This window comes from Rhinolophus hipposideros, assembly GCF_964194185.1.
Source record: "Rhinolophus hipposideros genome assembly, chromosome: 21".
Taxonomy (NCBI): Eukaryota; Metazoa; Chordata; class Mammalia; order Chiroptera; family Rhinolophidae; genus Rhinolophus; species Rhinolophus hipposideros.
Genome location: NC_138067.1, coordinates 20,076,756 through 20,096,599, shown reverse-complemented (window position 1 = coordinate 20,096,599; position 19,844 = coordinate 20,076,756). Strand labels below are relative to the sequence as shown.

The 19,844-nt window shown below is 45.4% G+C and overlaps 1 protein-coding gene across 3 annotated transcripts in view; it reads right to left on the bottom strand.

Moving 5' to 3' along the window:
- The window catches only part of ZFHX3 (zinc finger homeobox 3), a 270,690-nt gene that overhangs the window by 88,804 nt on the left and 162,042 nt on the right, over positions 1-19,844 (bottom strand). For all 3 annotated transcript variants that reach the window (XM_081032306.1, XM_081032307.1, XM_081032308.1), the window contains exon 4: positions 11,231-11,462. In XM_081032306.1, the coding sequence (XP_080888432.1) occupies positions 11,231-11,462 (232 nt within the window). The remainder of the gene's footprint in view (positions 1-11,230; positions 11,463-19,844) is intronic.

The following is a 19,844-nucleotide window of genomic DNA, read 5'->3' as shown; positions in this document are numbered from 1 at the left end:
TGTTCCCAGCGACTAGTGGGAAAACTCCAGACTTTGTGTTTTCTCTCTCTGGCAGATTTCCCAGAGCCTAGAGAGGTGCCTGGCCATACTAAGGGCATGTCCACATTAGCAGGATAAAAGAACTCCACCTGGACTCAACTCAGTCACACCTTCCCCAGCCACTGCTCTTTTTAAAAGAAGGAAAGTCAGGCATTGTCTTTTCCCTACTTATGCTTTATCTATACCTCTTCTTTTCCAAGCTCTCTTCAGCACTTGCCCATCCATCCTTGTACCTTCTCCCTCCTGCCCTTTTAAAAAAATATTGGGCCCCAATTCTGATTTTTACTGCCTACACAGCCTTAGTTGTTTTATGAATAATTTAAGACCTACCGACCCAAATTCCAGCTCACTCTACTGTACATTCCTAGTTATTCCCATAAAGGTGCCTGGGGTGGACACAAGTTTGCATGGTCAATGGCCAGGCCACACCTTAGTCACATAAGTGCCTCTCCAGGTGACAGGCTAGAAACCACTCAGGTAAAGACCACTGCCTGAGCCAACCAGATTAGAGCTGCCCTCTGCTCTGTGGGGTTTCTCAATGCTCCTGGAATTGACTCATATAAGAAAACCAGAAAAGGGCTTTTAATGTTAGAATAACCACGCAAGCAATTTCTAATTCTCAAAGAAGACCAAGGCTGACACTCTGATGGATGCAGTCACAAATAATCGCTGCCCTTCTTTCTTGCCTCAGTTGTGTGGGTTTCTTCATTATCCTGAGAGAATCCAGCAATGATCGCATTCCTTTCTAGATATGAAGAACCCTACCCCTGGGGCACAGCACTGCTTGTCCCTGGGATGAATTCGTCATCCCACAGCAAGCAGGCAAGACCCAACAGGGAGGGCAATGCCCTGAGCCGTGGGGCTCTGCTCAGAGTCCCAGCTTTGCCCCTGCCTAGGGCATCACTGTCCACGGGAACTTTCTGCAGGGAAGGAAATGTCCTCTATTGCACTGTCCAATATGACTGGCACATGTGGCATTAGGCACAAACAGTCTGGAACAGCAGGACCCCGGTGATCTGAGACATCTAGGATTGGCTGTGAAGCGGTGAACACACCTTTTCTTTCCTCTCTTGCAGTAAAGGGGGGGCCGTTCTGGAGGTCAGCCTTGAAGTCTGCAACCCAGGCTCACACCTGGGAAAGATCAATCAGGGCTGGGAATGAGGATGTACCTGCCCTGCGGATACCTGTCAAGGATGGATCCTAAATAAAAGTTATTACTAGGACCTTTGTATAATGGCAAGCCTAGAGTCTTCGGCACAGAGTAAGGTAAACCAAGGAATAAGTTCTTCAGGTACTTCCAGCAACCAAATTCCGTCGGATGGAAGCCCAAGCAATTTACACCTTATAGAACTCTATACCATAGCAGGTCATAGAACGTGCCAAGGCTCTGGGGGGCATTTATCCCAGCCAGAGCACAAGAAGAAAAACAAAAACAGGACTACCAAACACCATGCACAAATCCAGTGACTCTAGCTTGTCCTTGAGAGCACCACTGGGTAACAGAGAGGAGTCATTATTTCTATAAATCCCTTACACATGAGCCACACACACAATAGCCTGCTGGAGCAAGTCGTACAGATGCCAAGACTGTCACGTTTCACAAGAATATCCTTATGCAGGGCCGGCTGGCCAGCTGTTCCCTTGGGGCTTACCAGTAGGAGGTTTGAGTCGAGGCTGTGTCAGGACAGGTGAGAAAGGACTCAGGGTATAACAGGCCCAGCGGACACAGTGCTCTGACCCCTTTCCTGCCCTAACAGGTTTCCTCAAGCGCTTCCAGCTTCCTCTGGAGGCCCCGTACAAAGAGATCGTTCTGTTTCTTCACATGCCAAGAGCGGAGAGTAGAAAGCCCATGAGGGACCGGTGGGCACTGACAGCACTGCTGGAGGCTACCTCCAGGGTCTTGCCCGCCTCCCTTCATCTCTGGGTCCGCCAACACATCCTATCCTCCGTCACATCCAAAATGACCACAGAAGAAGAAACAAGAAACTGGCTTCGGATGTCAGAAAGCCCATGTTATGGACCGAAACGTGTTTCCCCGAATTCCTATGTGGAAGTTCTAACCCTGATACCTCAGAGGTGACTGTAGTGGAGATAGGGCCTTTAAAGAGCAGATGAAGTTAAAATGAGGCCCTTAGGGTGGGCCCTAATTCAATCTGACTAGTGTCCTTATAAGAAGAGATTGTGATGTACAGAGACACCAGACGTGCCCACAGAGCAAAGGCCATGTGAGAACAAATGAAGGCGGCCATCTGCAAGCCCAGGAGAGAGGCCTCGGGACAAACAGAACCTGCTCACACCCTGCTTTGGACTTCCAGCCTCCAGCACTGCGACAAAGTACATTTCTATTGTTTAAGCCGCCACTGGTCTGTGGTATTCTGTTATGGTAGCCCTAGAAAATTAAAGTAGTTCACAAGGAAAAAAAAAACTGTCCTAAGCATAGAATTTTAAACCAGTGAAAATGGTGACAGCAAAGTGCATCAATTTTTTTTTTCTTCGTAAAAAGATGACGATTTAGGGTAAAATTTCGAGTTAAAACAATAGACAGGCCTGTTCCAAGAAAAATCACATACTGTCCAATTTTTAATATTCTGATTAGAGCAGATCTTCTAAAAGCAATAAAGAGCTCCTTTTATTAACATATACACAAAAGATAGTCTTGAGGTATAAAACTATAAAAAGCCCTTTACATCCATTCTGAAAGATACATCTTTACAAAGTCCTTTCAAACTCCCTCACAACTGCTAATAGAATAGGCTTAAGTGGTAAAACCAAAATTAAATGACTATTTGAGAACCTATTTCTCCCATACTGAGAAAAACTGAGAAAAGGAAGCATAAAGAGAGATGGAAAGACAATGAAGGATACACCTTACCCAGGACGGCAGAAAGCAGGCCGCAGGTGAGCACGGGCAACATATTCCTTAAAATGGAAGCCAAAAAACATTACGGAGAACAGAGCCCAAACCCAGGCTGGACCGACTGGAAATCTGAGGGACCCCAGTGAGGAACTCAGGACTTAATTGCCTTAATTACCTAGTTTAAGAAGGCTCCTAGAAAGTCCAATAGAACTTTCTAAACTATTCTATAAATCTGTAATATGTCCACCAAGGCAGCCATGAACCACATGTCCCTACTAAGCACTTGAAATGTGGCTCATACGAAAGGGGAAACTAAATTTAAATGTTTTATGTCATTTTAATTAATTTAAATTTCGATAGCCACGTGTGGCTTGTGGCTACCATACTTGGCAGGCAGGTGGAGAACCTGGAAAAGCTTCCTTGCTGCTCTCAAGGAATCTGGAAAACCAAGGACCAGAGAACCATGGACAGACCATCCGTGTTCACACGGATTTGCAAGGCCAAAAAACTTTCCCCTGCTAGTCAATGTTTGAAAAGAATAATACTCATAATTGGGTCACAGTCTGAAGGGGGTTCCTTCACATCTGTAAGGCTGAGAAGACACCTTTGAGCTATTTCTGTTAAGCAAAGAGATGCATGTTCTATTTTCCTCCCTGGCCCCCGACCAAGGTCAGGAACAAGTTTAATACAAGATGTAAGTAGCCCAAGAAATGGATTCTTTGCACATTTCCAAAGGCAAAACAAGGACGAGTCATTATTTCTCTTGAAAAATACATTGGCAACACAGGAGGTGTTAAGTGCGGCGGTGGAGGGGAGAGCCGGGGTCTGCACAGCAGACAGTAGCTGGTGACCGCTGTATCCTGCGTCAGTTATCCTCCCCTCACATGAAATCCAGGCCCAGAACGCCAAGCCCCTTCCCTCAGCAAACACCCATCTCTGGCTAGTGATCCATGTTCACGGGGGGATCAAGTTTCAAACTTTCAGGTTCCTGGAGAGCCCGTCCAAAGGTGACTTGGCATAAATGTTTCACTCGAATAACACGTGCTGTGACATGGCCTTCTATGCCTCTCTTGGGTATTCCGGTGGTTCTGGCTCTCGGGCATGCTCACATCCTTAAACAGGGGACTCAAATGCTCATCATCAGCGCCCGCGCACACACGCAGCCTCTCTCCTAATTCCAGTAACCAGCAGGTGCCCTTTTCTTTTTTGCTGTGCCACTTGGTATCACCGTCTCAAAGTGGGCAGCACTGGGTAGCCGTGAGGGCACACTCTACCAGCTACCCAAGAGGACACACTGCATGGGAGACCACCTATAGCCCCCACCAAGAACAAGTCTACCTGGCCCAGCAATGTAGGACCCTCTGGATAGTCCAAGATAGGGCAATGTACGCTCCAGTTTTCTACACTGAAATAAAACAGAAAAACCCTGGTAGCTTTGATCATCCAATAAAAATAAAGCCACTAGTGAATGGCTGGTCTAGAATAGAAAGGCTGAGGGAATAAGAATCACTGAAACTCAGCTACCGTGGGTAATTTCTAAAAGGTGCACTATCTTGGTGTGGATACCCGTCTCTCTTTGAGAAGACAAAGAAGTAGAGATTAGCTATAGACTCTGGTCCGAATGCCCAAGCAACGATCCTGGTGATATCATATCCTCTCTGGAAGGCCCTTTCCAGACCAGAAACATGGGACAACAGGGAAACAACACTTCGCCCGTGTCCACCTTCCAACAGACTAGATCATTAGCATATTTTGCAGGGAGCCAGCAGAAAAGTTTAATTGTCCTTAATTACCTAGTTTAAGAAGGCTCCTAGATAATGGCTCTCAGATTTCTTGCCTGGTATCGACATAATTTCCCTGACACTGGCTTCATTCTGTCCCTAACTTAGAAAGAATAGCTTTCCAAGATGCCTTTCCATAACAGACGCTCGCGTTCCCAGGAAGGCGGGGCCATCACTAAGAAGCGTGCTTGTGCGAAGAGTCAGACCCTAGCTTCCACACAGCTCTGGTGCACTGGGTATGTGTGGTGTGGGGGTTTGGGAGGAGGGGGAGGGGAGGACATTAGCAGATACTTAGAGAAAGGACTAAGACAAGGAATATGTAATCAGAAGCCATCACAATTACAAATGTAAATGAACAGGCAATTGGCGCTGACCTTTGTAGATTGTTAGAGGACTAATTAAGGCAAATCAGGAACTCTATTCCAACAGAAAAACAAGACAGCATACACCCAAGAACTACTGTCCTCTTCATACGGATGCAAAATGCAAGAGAATCAGGCAGTCATCAAACTATGTATGCGATACGCTGACAAACAGAAAACTATCTCCACGAACAAAAGACAACCAAAATTTACACCTCGGTATATCATTAGTGATTCTGCTCGTATCTCTGGCTATAAGCTCCACCAATATTTGAGCTCTAGCCATGTGCCTCACACTCTATAAGATTCCATCTACATAAACAGATCCCACCCATGAAACAGCCAGATATGCCCATTATAGACTTTGCTTAGAATGGTTATTTTAAAAGCTTGAAGAAAAATACTTTTAAAAATAGAACCAAACTGTCCTTCTATAAACTCCATTTTTCATCTAACAATATTATCTTCCATTTGATACATAATGATCTCCCTTTATCCCTGCGTTATAAAGCACCTTTCTAAAAAGCTCACCCTGAAGTTTACAGCCCTTGTCCAAATAGTCCTTCGTCAGGGAATGTATTTATGACAGGTAAAGTCATATTTTCTTCATTCCTTTGTAACCACTTAAAATTTCAGTCACCCAATTTGTTCTGATGTGCTTTCACATTTCACTTCTCTAGTTAGAAATACATTATCCCTACGCCTTCCCTAAGCCCCGCCAACAAGGTGTGCAGTAAAAAGAGAGAGGAAAAACAAAAAAAAGAACACAGCTATCTGATTTTATAAAAACAATGCTTCAGAATTACAGAACTGGCCACAACATATTTTAGTGCTATGAGAAAAATTACACTGAAATTGCATATAATTTAATTTAGCTACTTACAAAAAAAAAAGATATATTTCATATTTAGAGGGCAGCCTTATGCCAGTTTTGAAAAATACAAACAAAACCAAATGAGAAAGTTGAAAACAGGACATTTTCTTATTCTCTTCAGCTGTATGGACTAAACAGAACTCCCTGAAACTTGGTTCAAAAACAATGACCCGTGAAGCAAAGCCAGATTGTTGCAGTACAGGTTGTCACCAAGACCACATCATCACTTGGCAAGCTGCCTCCACCTCCCTGACCCCGGGAATTCACTACCCTGAGCGCCAAAGATGTGTCCTAAAGTGATGCTCCAAGTACAATATTCTGCACAACTCTGAATGAGCGTGCCCTCTGTAAACTGAGTCATCACCCAATTGCCTCAAATGCCTGGGCTGGTGTATGAACCTGTGTATTCACGACAAGAGCTGAGATGCCAGCTATGCCCCTCAACTTACAAAGTCTCGTGCAGAGTAGGCATTCCACAAAGAATAGGTCAATTACATCTGTGCAAAGTTTTGAAATTTATGTCTACATGAAAGAAAAAGTAGTTAAGGCCAGGGTAAGAGAAAACAGAAGGAGGAGTAGAAGAACGAAGGGCAGGAACACAAAGGGCCTCTTGTCTTCTCAAAGCCCAGGGCACTGATAGAGTGAAATTAACTACAGTTGCACCCAGGAGCCAGAAATGCCTTTTTAATAAGCACACATGGAAGCTGATCCTACACACAACCCACCTATGAGAACTTTCCATCTTTCAAGAGTTTCTGGTCAGCTAAGGGAAAGTAAACAGCTGATGCCAGCAACTGAGAGATATCACCCAGTTGTCAGCCCACAACGACAGGCTTTCTCTACTTCTACCTGCATGTAGGGATAAAGTAAAAAAGACCAAATCCCAACAAACTCAAGAGACCACTTGGTCTTGCAGAAAATACACGCAAGCCAATAATCAAAAGAAGAGGTTGCAAAAAAAAAAAAAAAAAGTTGGGGGTCGGGGGAACCTTATCTGGTTAGGTTACTTTCTGTTCTCTGAGATGTGTATTTCAGGAAAAAAGAGAAGGCACCCTGCATGTGTGTGAGTGTGCGCGTGTCTGCATGTGTGTGTGTGTGTGTGTGTGTGTGTAGCACAATGATAGACACCATCACACTAGGTTAAAGAGAATTCAGTACAGGGCTCGGCCTGCCCACAAGCAGGACCATGTATGGGAGGGAGGCCTAATTACTAGCACATTGTTGGCAGCTAAGACGTGGCCCTTGGGTGGGGGGCAGGCCCAAGATGCTCTATGTCTGGCTCTGAGGCCTCTCACAGGGGTATGTGGCCAGCAGCAGGTGTAAATTCTGGCCACTCCCCCAGAGTTCTGAAGGGCAAAGCAGACTCACAACTTCTCCTTCTGCATATTTACACGGTCATGAGGGTTGATAGGCTAAAGGGTGAATGTGACTGATTGGAAAACATGTTGGCGTATGTTAACAAGTAAAATGTGAAAAAATGACACTTTTGTCATCCCCGGGAAGAACCTATCCTAGAGTTCACCCCACCAGCCCAGCAAGGGAAGTCCTGATACCTGTAAGAAGGTGAGAGGAGAGCACGGTATAAAGTCCTGAGCTCAGAAAAGGAAAGGAAGTGCTTTTCAATGATTTTTGTGAAAAATTTCTGGTATGTGAACAACAGAGGAAGAAAGAAAAGGAAGGAAAGGAGAAAAACCACTTTCGTTTAATTAGAAGATGTCAGAACACCAGAGTCAAAGACGCTGAGAGAGAGCACAAGCATCTACCTGCAGCTGAGAGGCAGAACAGGCAGGCTCCCAGGTGCTCTGACACTTCCTTGTGCTACAGATAAGGGTCTTCTAGCGAAGATTAAGGCCTGATCCTCGTGTTAGAGAGGAGAAAACTGGGAATACTTTATAAAGCTTGAAGGTGATGACCTTCGGTGTCTTAATTCCACCATGTCCACAATCTCCCTTTTCTTGAAGACATGCTTTCAAAAGGTTTTAAGAGCCAATTCCTGGGGGAGGGGAGATGATATATATTTTAAGATGAGTTTTCTTAAAGGAGTTTCCAAAACAGCATGAAGATACTTTTAATGTCAATATGTATATTACCTAATAACTTGTCCCTTTTGTCATTAGTAAAGAGTACTAATTAAGCTGCAGTGTATGAGACAGAGGGAGGTGGGTGCAGGATGGGGAGGGAGGGGGGTGGAAAGCAAAAACATGACTCCAGGCCAAAGACAATACAAAAGGATTTTGAAATACAGAGAGGAAGTCTATCATCTAGACTAAAGTTGCTCATACACTTCAGGGAAGAAAAAAAAAAGAAGAACCCTAATACGCATTACATGAGAGAAACCCAGAAGGCAATGGTGTAAGAAAGCAACTCCAGAGCGGACTGCATAAATAGAAGTATTACATTATGAAACAGGGAACTGTTTGTTCCAGTCCATAGACCCCGGGTGAAATGGCAGCTGTACACTATTTAGTTTGGGGCACCTCATTAATAAAAAGGGAATTCTGAGCAGAGTGAAAGAAAGAATTGGAGAGGGAAAGGACCAGCTTTTAACAGAAGATTAAAACAATGACGTAGGCAGAGCTGGCAAAAAAAAAATTAAAAAAAAACACACACACAAAAAACCCTGAAATAAATAGGTCTGCGTATATTGGTAGAAAGAGAATCCGATGAAATGAGCAATAGTGGCGTAATGAGGAGTGGCAGGATCAAACAGAGGCCAGACACCCCAGCAGGGAATGGGAACCCCCATAGCCAGATGGCACAATGGTCTCAGTCTTTGGGCACAGAAGTGTCCTGTGCTCCTGAGAGCACCCACACACAGAAGGATGGGGTCAGACACGAAGCAGAAGCCCCAGGGATTAAGGCATGTGCACTTTAACCAGAAGAGGCATTTGAAAAACACATGGGAGAAAGGGATCAAATATGTGGTGATGGAAGGAGAACTGACTCTGGGTGGTGAACACCCAACATGATATAGAGGACGTATTACAGAATTGCACACTTGAAACCTATGTGACTTTATTAACAATTGTCGCCTCAATAAACTTTAAAAAAAGAAAAAAGAACATAGGAGGGGACGGTCTTGCAATGACCTGGAGGTGACAAAAATGATCTTGGTACCCAACAGCACCTTCCCAAAGAAATAATTCACACTGACTAATGAAGACTGGCCTTTCTACTGATATGAAACCTCAGCTCCTCCAGGGGGAGGAACCAGGCTCAAATCCGGGTATATCTTGCCATACGGAATCCAGTTTCTGTATGGAGAAGGGAGCAAAGTCAGAGCAGGGTAATAGGGACAGGGGGAGGTTGGCAGAGGGGTCTGCAGGGGCTCAGTAGGGAGGCCTCCAGGAGGAAATGAAGCTCACAGAACAACTGGTACAGCAGAGCCTTCGGAAATTTGGAAATGTCTACTCTGGAGAAGGGTTAGCCATGAATTAATCAGAGGTACCTAGAAAACCAGGGAAAACAAAAAGTTGTACAGGAAGGTAAGTGAAATTATAAAATTCTACATGGCTTAGTTGTGATTAATATTTATAGTTAGAATAATGAAAAACACTGAATATTAATAAAACCCCAAATTATTATTTAATCCATAATGGGAGATAGAGGGAGGAGAAGAAGGGGGGGTCTGGGGAGTGTGGGTGGAGTATGGAGGGTTTGTGTGTGTGGTGTCTGTGTGGGTTTATGGATGGAGTGTCCGTGGGTATAAGTGTGTGGATGTGTAGAATGGCACACTAGTGAAACCCTCTAGTGTGAAATCCTCTAGAGTAGAAAACCAACAGATAATGTCTCACACTTTTTTTTTTAAGAATCAAAAAATAGTAGTAGAAGTATGTTAAGAAATATGGAAATAAATAATGAAACAGAACTAAAATTTGAAAGGCACAGCTCTGGGAAACGGGATGGGGGTTTCATGCCATTTTTCACAATAAGGCTCATATAATGTTTGCTTTTAAAAGCTAGAAAAATGCGAAATTTGATAACATAAAGATTAAAAATAAACACCCACACAGCCAGGACAGCTCAGTAGCTGAGAGAGTGCTGCGGGCGATGGAAGGGTGAAGAACGGCCCCAGGTCTCCAGCTGGGCCAAGTCATTGGACAACGTGCAATCAGGAGAAAGTAGTCTGGAGCGGAAACCGTGAGCTCAGTGTCTATGAGGGGACACCAGTGAGAAATCCAGGAAGCTGTTTCAAGGACATCTGATAACATCAGGGGATCAGAGCTTCCAGAGGCTGGGAGCCAAGGGCCAGGGCCTCATGGCCGGTGACGCCAGCACGTGGGGCACCCTGAAGACCGTCCAGAGAAGCAGGAGGACAAGAGAGGGACGCACCCTGGAAGCTCAGGGAAGGGGGCTTCATTCAAGATGGAACGGTGAGACAATCTCAAATACTACAGCTACAGAAAGAAAAGAGTAAGGTCCAGCAGGTAGCTAGCAGGTTGGACAATTCCAAGGTCAGTGGTGATATCTCAATGGTAGTCAGATGAAGGGAGGAAACAGGCTAATGGCAGGCTGAGGCCTGCACTGGCAATGACGAATACAGACTGTTCTTTCAGGAATCTTGAAGATTCTATTGTAAAGAAGGTGCAGGGCACAAGATTAGAGGAGAGCCTTCATTTTATAGATTTTAAAGAGGCAAACGACTGTCCTGTGCTTCCAAGTTGAGAGAAAAGAACTGGAAGGCTGAAAAAATAGGAGAGGGGTGATTCTACCAAGTGAGGTCCAAGTGGGAATGAGAGTCATAAAGAGGAGGGGGGAGGTTCAGAAAAAGGTGACTGTGGATGAGACGACAGGGCAGAGGCAGCAATGATGCAAGTTCCCTCTGGAAGGTCCTGACAGTGGGAGGTAACAGGCAGCACAGAGCACAGAACGGGAGTCGCTTTCCAATACAACTGGAATGTTTACAGTAAGTACTTGTTTTGATACTCTCACTTTATTTCTGACAGACCAGAGTTGAAGCCACAAACTGCCTATTCTTACTACCAAGCAAGGCATAATTTAGCCCTTGCTTTATGTCACTCTGAGCCAACATACTGAATCTGGAGTATACAGTGGAGGAATTTTGGGATTCAGACAGAACATCTCCTGTTGGCCTGCTCATTGGGCAGTGGCTTGTGACACCTGAAGAAAAATGGTGCTAAGTTCCTTTAAAAACAAAAGCAACAAACCACGCATGTTCCTTCCAGAATACAATGGCCACCTGTGAGGTGGTGATGGACAGGAGGGGCCAGCGGCACCAAACCAAAGCCCTCAGGAGGCCTCACGGAGGACAACCCCCAGCCCAGCCCGGGCCTCACAGGCCTGGCAGACCACTCACCTGGGTCAGTGGAGGGGCACCTGCGGATGGTGAAGATCTGCCCCAGGTCCTCGTCTTCCTCTGGAAGGCCCTTCTGTAGCCGCTGCAGCTTGCGCAGGCTCTCGCTGCGCTGGTGCTTCATGGAGCGCACGTGCTGGATGAGGTTCAACTTGGCCTTGGTGGAGTAGTTGCACAGGACACAGTGGTAGTAGCAGCTCTCACCCTCCACGCCGCTCTCATGCTGCTGCAGGTGCTGCGAGGGCAAAGAAGAGGGGCACGCCTTGGGTGAGCCACATGAAACCCACCGCCGCCACCAGCCAACCCCATCCTGCGTGCGGCCCGATGCTAAGATGCCTCAGAGGGTGTGCTTTGTTTTCTTCATGGACCCTCCTCCAGCAGCTCTCTGAGGACAAGCAGCAAGTTGTCTCTCATTCCGTGTTCCCCAGGAGTTCCCTCCCCTGTGGCTTTTCACAGTACTGAAAATGCTGATGGATCGGACCTTCCCCGTAATACCGGTTTTCCTGGCACAGTAATTAAAAGTTCCCCTTTCACTCTCCAAAGCGTCCTGCTTTATTGAGATCAGGGGTCAGCAAACTACAGCCCTTAGGTCAAACTCACCTGCTGACTATTTTTATAAATAAAGTTTTAATGGGACACAGCCATGTACGTGACTTTACAAACTGTCTACGTCTGCTTTCAAAACACCAGTCGCAACAGAGACTGTATGACCTGCAAAACCTAAAATATAACTCCTCTGGCCCTTTACAAGGAAAAAGTTAGCCAACCTTTGCTTTGGGTCACCTGTCCTGTCCTATATAGAATCCTAGTTCAGTAGCACAGAGCCAAAGAAGGTGACTCAAGTTTCTGTATTTATAACCATAGTCTATTAAGAGAACCCAAAATTAGGTTTCCCTTTGGATCAAAAAAAAATGACAGAGAAACAAATTTCTCCCAAGTAGTTCCCTGTCAACACCTCAAGGTCATTTGGCTTAGTGCACAGACGGTCAACATTACACTCTGTATTGTGTTTGTGCAGACACAGTACTCTGATTTGAGAACATGGAAGTCCAAGACTTTGCAGGAAGCAGGCACACACAGGATTCATGTTAGGGGTGCGAGAACAGTAGAGGTCATGAAAATAGCAGGCCCCAAAGACGTAAAGATTATGCAAGTATAAAATGTGCAACCTTTTCATACCACTTTGAGAATATGAACAAGGCTATGGACCCATTTTACTAACAGTGAATTGACTGGCTCTTAGTATAAAAAGGCCATCTCCTTTAGTACAAATGACTTATTTTAGGGGAGGAGGGAACTTTTATATTGTGTGCCCATAAAGCAGGGGAAACAATTCCAAAATGCGTAAGTGTCTGAACCAAGGTAACCCAGCTAGTTAGTGGAAAAGAGAGACCTAGAACCTGACTCTCAGCATCCTTTTGGAGGAGAGTCAGATAACGGAAGTTTTTATGTGTTCACATCATCAACTGTCCTTCCCTCCCTCTCCTCGCCCTCAGCCCCACTCCTGTTCCTGGAATCTGGTCCAAGGAGCACACGATAAATGCCTCGGAACTGCTTTCTGCTGCTCCTTTCTGACCCGCACTCATTCAGTGCAACACCCATGCCTCCATAACTGTTTCTGGTGCTGCGTAGATATGTTTCTTGCCTAGATTATAATGAAGGGCACTGAGAAAGAAGAGCAATTCAAATGCCCTGCAGTATGCTCAATACTGAAAATACCGGAGTGGCCCTACCAGCATTTCCTCTCGAATGTCACGGCTCTGAGGCTCATGTGCTCACATGCACACGTCCAACGATCATTGAAAAAGTGTAACAATTCCAGAAGCATGTGTGTTCCTTATTGCAAGAGGAAATATGAATGCATCTACTAAGTGTTACAGAAAAATCACTATGGGGAGGTGAGGGGGGACCAGGCCCTCAATCACGTAAACTGGCTAAACTAGTCCACAGTAACTCTTGCTCTGGGGCCAAAGTGCAGGGAAAAATGCAAAAGGCTCCACAGGCACCAAGAGAGAAACATTCCCTTTCCCCAAAATGGGTGACTTCACAGAGTTAAGTGCACAGCCTTGGAACTAAACAACATTTCTACCGTCAACAGCTGTCCTTGAGCCATTTCACAACCAGAAGGAATTTGAAGAACGAGCGAGCTCAGTGTTAACCGGTTAAGACATTAAGACAATTGATAATTAAAAGCTACTTTTCTTAAAATAAATTTGAGCTGTTTTGTTTTGTCTTCTTTTTATGGTTATCTTTGATGTGCCTCCTCTGAGATAAGGCACCATGCAGAGAATTTCATGAAGATGGAATGCACCAAAGTGATGTGTTCTGGAGACTACAACCCTTCCTTCCAGAAGGAGGGCCTGATGGAATAAAGATGAGCATGCCCACATTCATTCCCCCCTGACCTGTCTACAGGGCCCCCCAAAAGCCAAAAGTTGAACCAAGATATTCCTATATTCCTGGGAAGGAGGATTTGGCTTGGGATTGAGGTGCAAGAAACTTGCCCAAGAGCCAGGAAGTGCTGTGTTAGGTCACTAAGGCCAAAAGAATGATATTTATTAAAGCTTCAACGAAAACTGACTGAATAAAAGATAACAGGGAGAAGAATAACCATGGAATCCAAAGCCTTAAGTTCTATTGCGGGATTGTGGTGGTATCATAAACTGTGAAACCAGAGCAAGAATCACTAAAGCATTAGCCCCAAATTCCCATTATCTCCCACAAAACAGGATTTCCTTGCAATAGGCACTGAACTTTTAAACATAAACATTTAATATGGGTGTGATGGTTCTTTTCAAAATGGCTGGGGTTTCCCATCTCAGAGCCAGAAGAGAGGATAACATGGCCAGAAAGAGTTGGATGGGAGGTAGGATATCACATCTTTTGTTCTCAAATCCATGGGCTCTTTCTTGGGTGACAGGGCTGTGTGTAAATTCTGAATCGAAATAAACATCATACTGGGCATTTTGCTTAAAAAATTACTGATATGATGAAGATCTTCCAAAATCACTCTACTACACTTGAGCTCATGGTGGTATGGTACATACCAGTCTCTCGTGACACCAGGAATTCTTCTGCCACTTGAGAGCCATTTGGGAAGAGAAATGGGCACACGCCACAAATGGTGGAGGGAAGGATGACAGGACGCAAGGCACACCGAGGCGCAGCCTCTCCCACTTACCCCGCTCTCGGGAACATTTAGCGTCCTCTCTTAGAGACTTGCACAAAAGCTTCGTTCGCAATTCCAAGCTTGCTTTTGCACTCAAGTTCATTATCCAGACACATACACTAATCCAGAATACACTATTCCCCGGTTGCTAGGAAACACCTACCTGTAAAGGAGATGTCCCAACTTAAACGTCCTTCCGCTCACAACCTAAGTCTCCTGATGTCTACCTGAATGTGACAGATCCTGTTCTTACCAAATTCTTAAATTCCTGCTTGGTATTTCTCAGGCTGCCCAACCTGGGGCAGACAGAGGCCCCAAGCTAGCAGCAGGCTGCTGACCTCTGTGACCTTCTCCACACCATCTGGTCATTTCCCAGGCCATGAGTGGGGCAATGCCCTGACCCTGTTGGCCAGATACTCTCTCCCTCCCAAGGGGCAAAGGCCTCATCCCCAGAATTCCACCCTTGAAACCGGTCTAATAAGAAGCAGCAGGAAGGGGTAGGGGTGGAGGGGCCGACAAGGACTCCACAGGGGCAAGTCAGTCAGCCAAAGACATGCTCTCTCTGCAGAAGAGAGTAGATGTTTTCATTTGGAGAAGGAGGGAGAATAATTTGTTCCTGACCCAGCTAATTAGAATACCCTCAATTGGGATCACAATGTATTTAATTAAATTCACTGTAATATAAGAAGAATCCACCAAGGCACAAATCCCAGTGGAGCATCAATAAAGGAGCTGCCTCTTTTCAGAGTTCTTGCTCTCCTCGCCAGGCAGGAAATGTTTTTCCCATGCAAACCCTCAACTTCCCAACCCTCTCGGCCTCTATCACAGAGCTCTCCCATCCTCAGGGAGGGGGACCCAGGTTTTGTTTTGCATTTTCCATTTTTCTTTACTCTGTTCAAGATTCCTATCTGCTCACCTCTGTCAGTTCAGGTGTACAGTTTAAAAAAAGAAAACAAAACAACTTCAACTGTGGTTAGTGTGCATACGTGCTACACTTGGGCCCAAAGAAAACTTGCTGCCGAACCCATTGGGCAGGGTTTGCTGCTGGATTGATTCTAAGTGTCTACAACACATTAGACACCGTGCAAACACACTTTCCCCCAACACACACAGAGATTATGCCTTACCCTAGGTGCGTAGCCTGCAGACGATTAAGGCAGTGGTGACTTAGAGAGGATATGCCAAGGGACATAAGGAGGGCATCCTCTGGCTGCAATACCAGTATGAGAGTATACCAACTGGACCACTGAAAATCACTGACTCACTAGACAAAAATTGGCATCTGCCCGCAAATTAATAATGAGGAAGTATGACCAACTAGTAAATCAAGAAATGTCAATTAATTTGGCTAAACAGGAGTGGTGACTGAGGTACACCCACACTCACGCAGTCCCACCAGGCTTTCCCTCTAACCCTGAATCAGCCTAAGGCTTTCCTGGATTTTCCCCAGTCTCACGGACTGGTGTAAAAAGTGCCTGCAAAAACGCTGAGTTATATGAATGGCACTGTACAGTCCTTTCCACTGAAAGAAACTTCTACACTTGGCAACAGGATTTACTTTCTGAAAGCTCCAAGATGTACAGCGACCTATGAGAAGGAAATAAGTATCCAATTTGACTCACAAAGGGAAGCAGAAAAAGAGCTCAACAATCTCCAACTTCTCCAAACTACCCCCAGGCAGTAGAGAACAGAGCATCCTCACCGCCAGGGATGAGGAATTTGACTTACACACATTACGTCCTGGTCAGCACCTTGTGCTGGAAATGATCAGAGTCCTTTTCCTGCACCTCTGATCTTGTGGGAGTTATTTATATTTGAAAATGCTCATCCCACCTTGGTTTAGATGGAAACATCTAATGTCTCACATCTTCCCTTCTGGGTCTGCTTCCGGGGGAAAATCTTGGAAAAGAAAAGCCCTCGCTGCAAAAAGCGGTGCCTCCAATAATGAACCTGGCATGTGTAAAGCCAAGAACAAAAGCAGATTAATAATTAAAAAAGAAAGGAAAGAAAAGAAGCCAGCCACGTTACTTTGTGGGACTCTACACCCCATTAATATGTTACACTCACTCACCCTGGCCAATGCCTGAAAGTCAAAGAGACGAGAAGAGGGCTCTTGTTAGAAAATAATTCATCGTGAAAATCAAAAAAATGTGTTCCTGTTACTTGTTTCCCAGGAAAACTAACCAACTTCTGTCAGAGAACATTGATTTCTATAAATCTGGAGGGGCCCTGGCTCCCTCCTCCTCCCCAACAATAGGAAACTTCTAACATCTGGTTCTTCATGCATGGAATGTAAAATATTGATCAGGTTTTGTCAAAGCCTCCTCTTTAAAGCAGAAATGGACAAAGTACATTCTGACACTGACACACACACACACACACACACACACACACACAGGATTCACAAATGAAACTTCTTGGGGAATAACACCTGTTAATATAAACACAGGCACGCACACCCACCCCTCTCATCACACTTTTCTGTGCACACAGCACAACTCCATTCCAAGAGCAAATGGAACGGTGAAGCTCTTTGATGGGGTAAAACTGCTCCCAGGCATCTCTCTGAGCAAATGGGCTACCCCAGGGAATACCAGCCGCCTCTTTCAGAACAGAGAAGCCCCCCAGCGGGAATCCAGTAGGGCCCCTGGAGACACCTGTCAAGGCTCTGAAGCATATCTAGGCGAGGGCAGGTGGAAGGGCCTCTCAATCCATAAAAAGGTCCCCGATGGAGGAGCCGCTGTACATCGTGCCTCTGGAGGGAAAAACCACTAACCACAGCACGCCAAGGACTCCAACTTCTCCCTTTGGGGCAAGAACTATAAAAATCTCACTAACACTTCCTTTGAAAAGGAATGAGAAGATGAGGGTCCAGAGCTAGTTTGCTAATTCCCCACATCATAAAATGAAATAAGGAAGAAGTAAGGGGGTGTTTATTCACCACCCTTCCCATGCACAGCATTTACAGCTGAGGAACATCCTTCTCGAACTTAATCTTCTCATTACAGCCCCATGAGGTGGGTAGATTTTAGGTTCTGTCCTTGGAGGAACCCAACGCTCAGAGAGGTCATCACATAAACCCCCAAAACTTCCCGAAGTGTGGAAGAGGCAGGACTGGAACCTGGGACTCAAGGCCAAGTTCACAGCCTTCAAGTTACGCTGCACAGACCACGGCAGGTTCCAGAACACAAGACTCCCCCGACCCAGCTATTCACCTTGAATGCCTAAAAAAAAGGAATTGTTTCAGGTGTGATGCAACCAGGATTGGAGGAGATAAATTTTTTAATCAGGGGCTTGTATTGCAAAGTTTTAAAATTTTTTAATCAGAGGTTGTGTTACAGTTCCAAATTCAATATCACATTCTTAGGAAGGATTCTAGAAGGTCAACCTAAATATATATGTTCTTTCTGTTTAATGTTGGCTTTTCATCCACTCATGCCCTCATCCTTGGCACATGCTAATTTAGTCCTGTTTCGCTGTAGGAGCCCTGCAGACGCCAAAAGGTATAAGCCCAGACCACGATTTACAAGAGAAAGTGAAAGGAAATAAAAACGTTCCCTTAGATCAATCCATCTGCGTTGCTCTGACCTATTTTCTGGTTTCTAGGCCAGGTGCCTCAAGCCCTGGATCAAGCCATGATTGTTCGCTCTCAGTATCCAAGCTCCAAGGCTGAGGTGGAGATGTCCCAGCCCTGCGTCTCTTCCCTCAGGTGAATGACATTTCCTGATTCAAAAGTCTCAGTACGAGTGTTTCCCTTGAGAGAAGTAGAGTAAGTTCTAGAAGGAAAAACATAACAGCATAAATCTACTAACCATCTATATACAGGTTGTACCTGCCTTGGCTTTCAATCTTTTCCAGAAAAATCCAAATATGGACCGTTGTGGAATGCTGATGCCTTCACATGACAGGTTTCATTTCCCTCTGTTAGGACACCTCCAGAAAGGAGGGGAACCTCATCCCTAGGTAGGGCCTCCCTAGGGAAAAGGCCCATCAGAGCGTGCGGGCACGTACAAAATGATGGTTGCATGAGTATCTACATAGGGAGCTCGGAAGTGGAGGGAGGTATGTGGGTACATAAAACAATAAAGTGGGTCCCACAAGGCTCACATCAATCTGACCGCCCTCCAGAAACTATCTAAAGCTCCTGGGACCTGAATGTTGCCCCTTCCCTGGGATAGTTATGGGTAACAGTCACTTTCTTCATTCATTAAGATGCACTTTTTCCCTAGCACCGCTTACCACCTCTCCCAGATGTAAGCCCCCAAACAAAAATGAAGGCCACCGTGCGCACGCTACTCTACCTTGTTCTCATTCAACTCCATGTCAAACTGCTGCCAACAATGGTGGTTTAGGTGCACTCCGGATTAAGACAGCACGATGGAAAACCTTCACTCTGGCTCTCACTCACTGTGCTACCTTGGGCAAGGTATATACACTGTTGGGCCTCAGTTTCCTCCTCTGCAATATTGGGACAATAACAGAACCTCCTCATAGCACCACTGGGAAGATCCAATGAGATAATTCCTCTCAAGTGCTTATTATAGTGCCAGGTGCACTGTTAGCCTTCATAATAAATAAGGTTATCATTACTATCATTATTTTTCAAATTAGTTAAGCTTTGGGATGCACATGAACATCGACTAAGTTTACTTATTTGACATTTCTTTCCTTATAATCATTCTCCTGCCCCAGCCCCAAAGAGGAATTCCCACTCGACACACAAAAAAAACTGGAATACACAGAAATTATGACACAGAAAGGCCACTGAGCACACACGGGGCCTACTTCTTTCTTAGAAGGATGCTTAAATTTTAATTTAGGTCACTTGCCCAAGGTCATGCCGCTGATGCAGGCAGAGGCTGGATCCACACCACAAGCCATGTCCTTGCCACCAAATCTTATCCATTTACCGGACCTCTTTGCCTACCAAGGCGCCTGTATAATGAAAACCCAGAATCGTGTTCTTTATCATGTCGGCCAACATCCTGTGTGACAACCAGGAAAGGAAGGAAAACTCCGCTGAAAGGGGTGGCAGACACCTCCCTGGTTCCCCACATCCACTCTGAAGGATTTGCTTATTTGTATCTCTTAATCCCGTGACAGTCAACGCAGCAGAAAAAATACTTGCCTGGTGGTCAAAACAGGTGTGTGACTTCATCTGTAAAATGGAGATGTTTATACTTGCCCTGTCTTCCTCAGAGGCAATTTTAAAAACCACATGAGAAAACATGGGTGGAAAATCCTTTGGAAGATGTGAAGGATTGCCCAAATATTTGGCACAGTCGTCGTCTTTCTACCTCGAGCCCAGATTTGGCTTCCTCACTTCTGATTGGCAGGTGCAGCACCGTGGGCTTGGTTGTTAATGAGGCAGACAGTGTTCCAGCTCGGTGGTTCTCTAACTCTGAGCGAGCGTCAGAAGCACCTAGGAGGCTTGTCATGCCACAGACT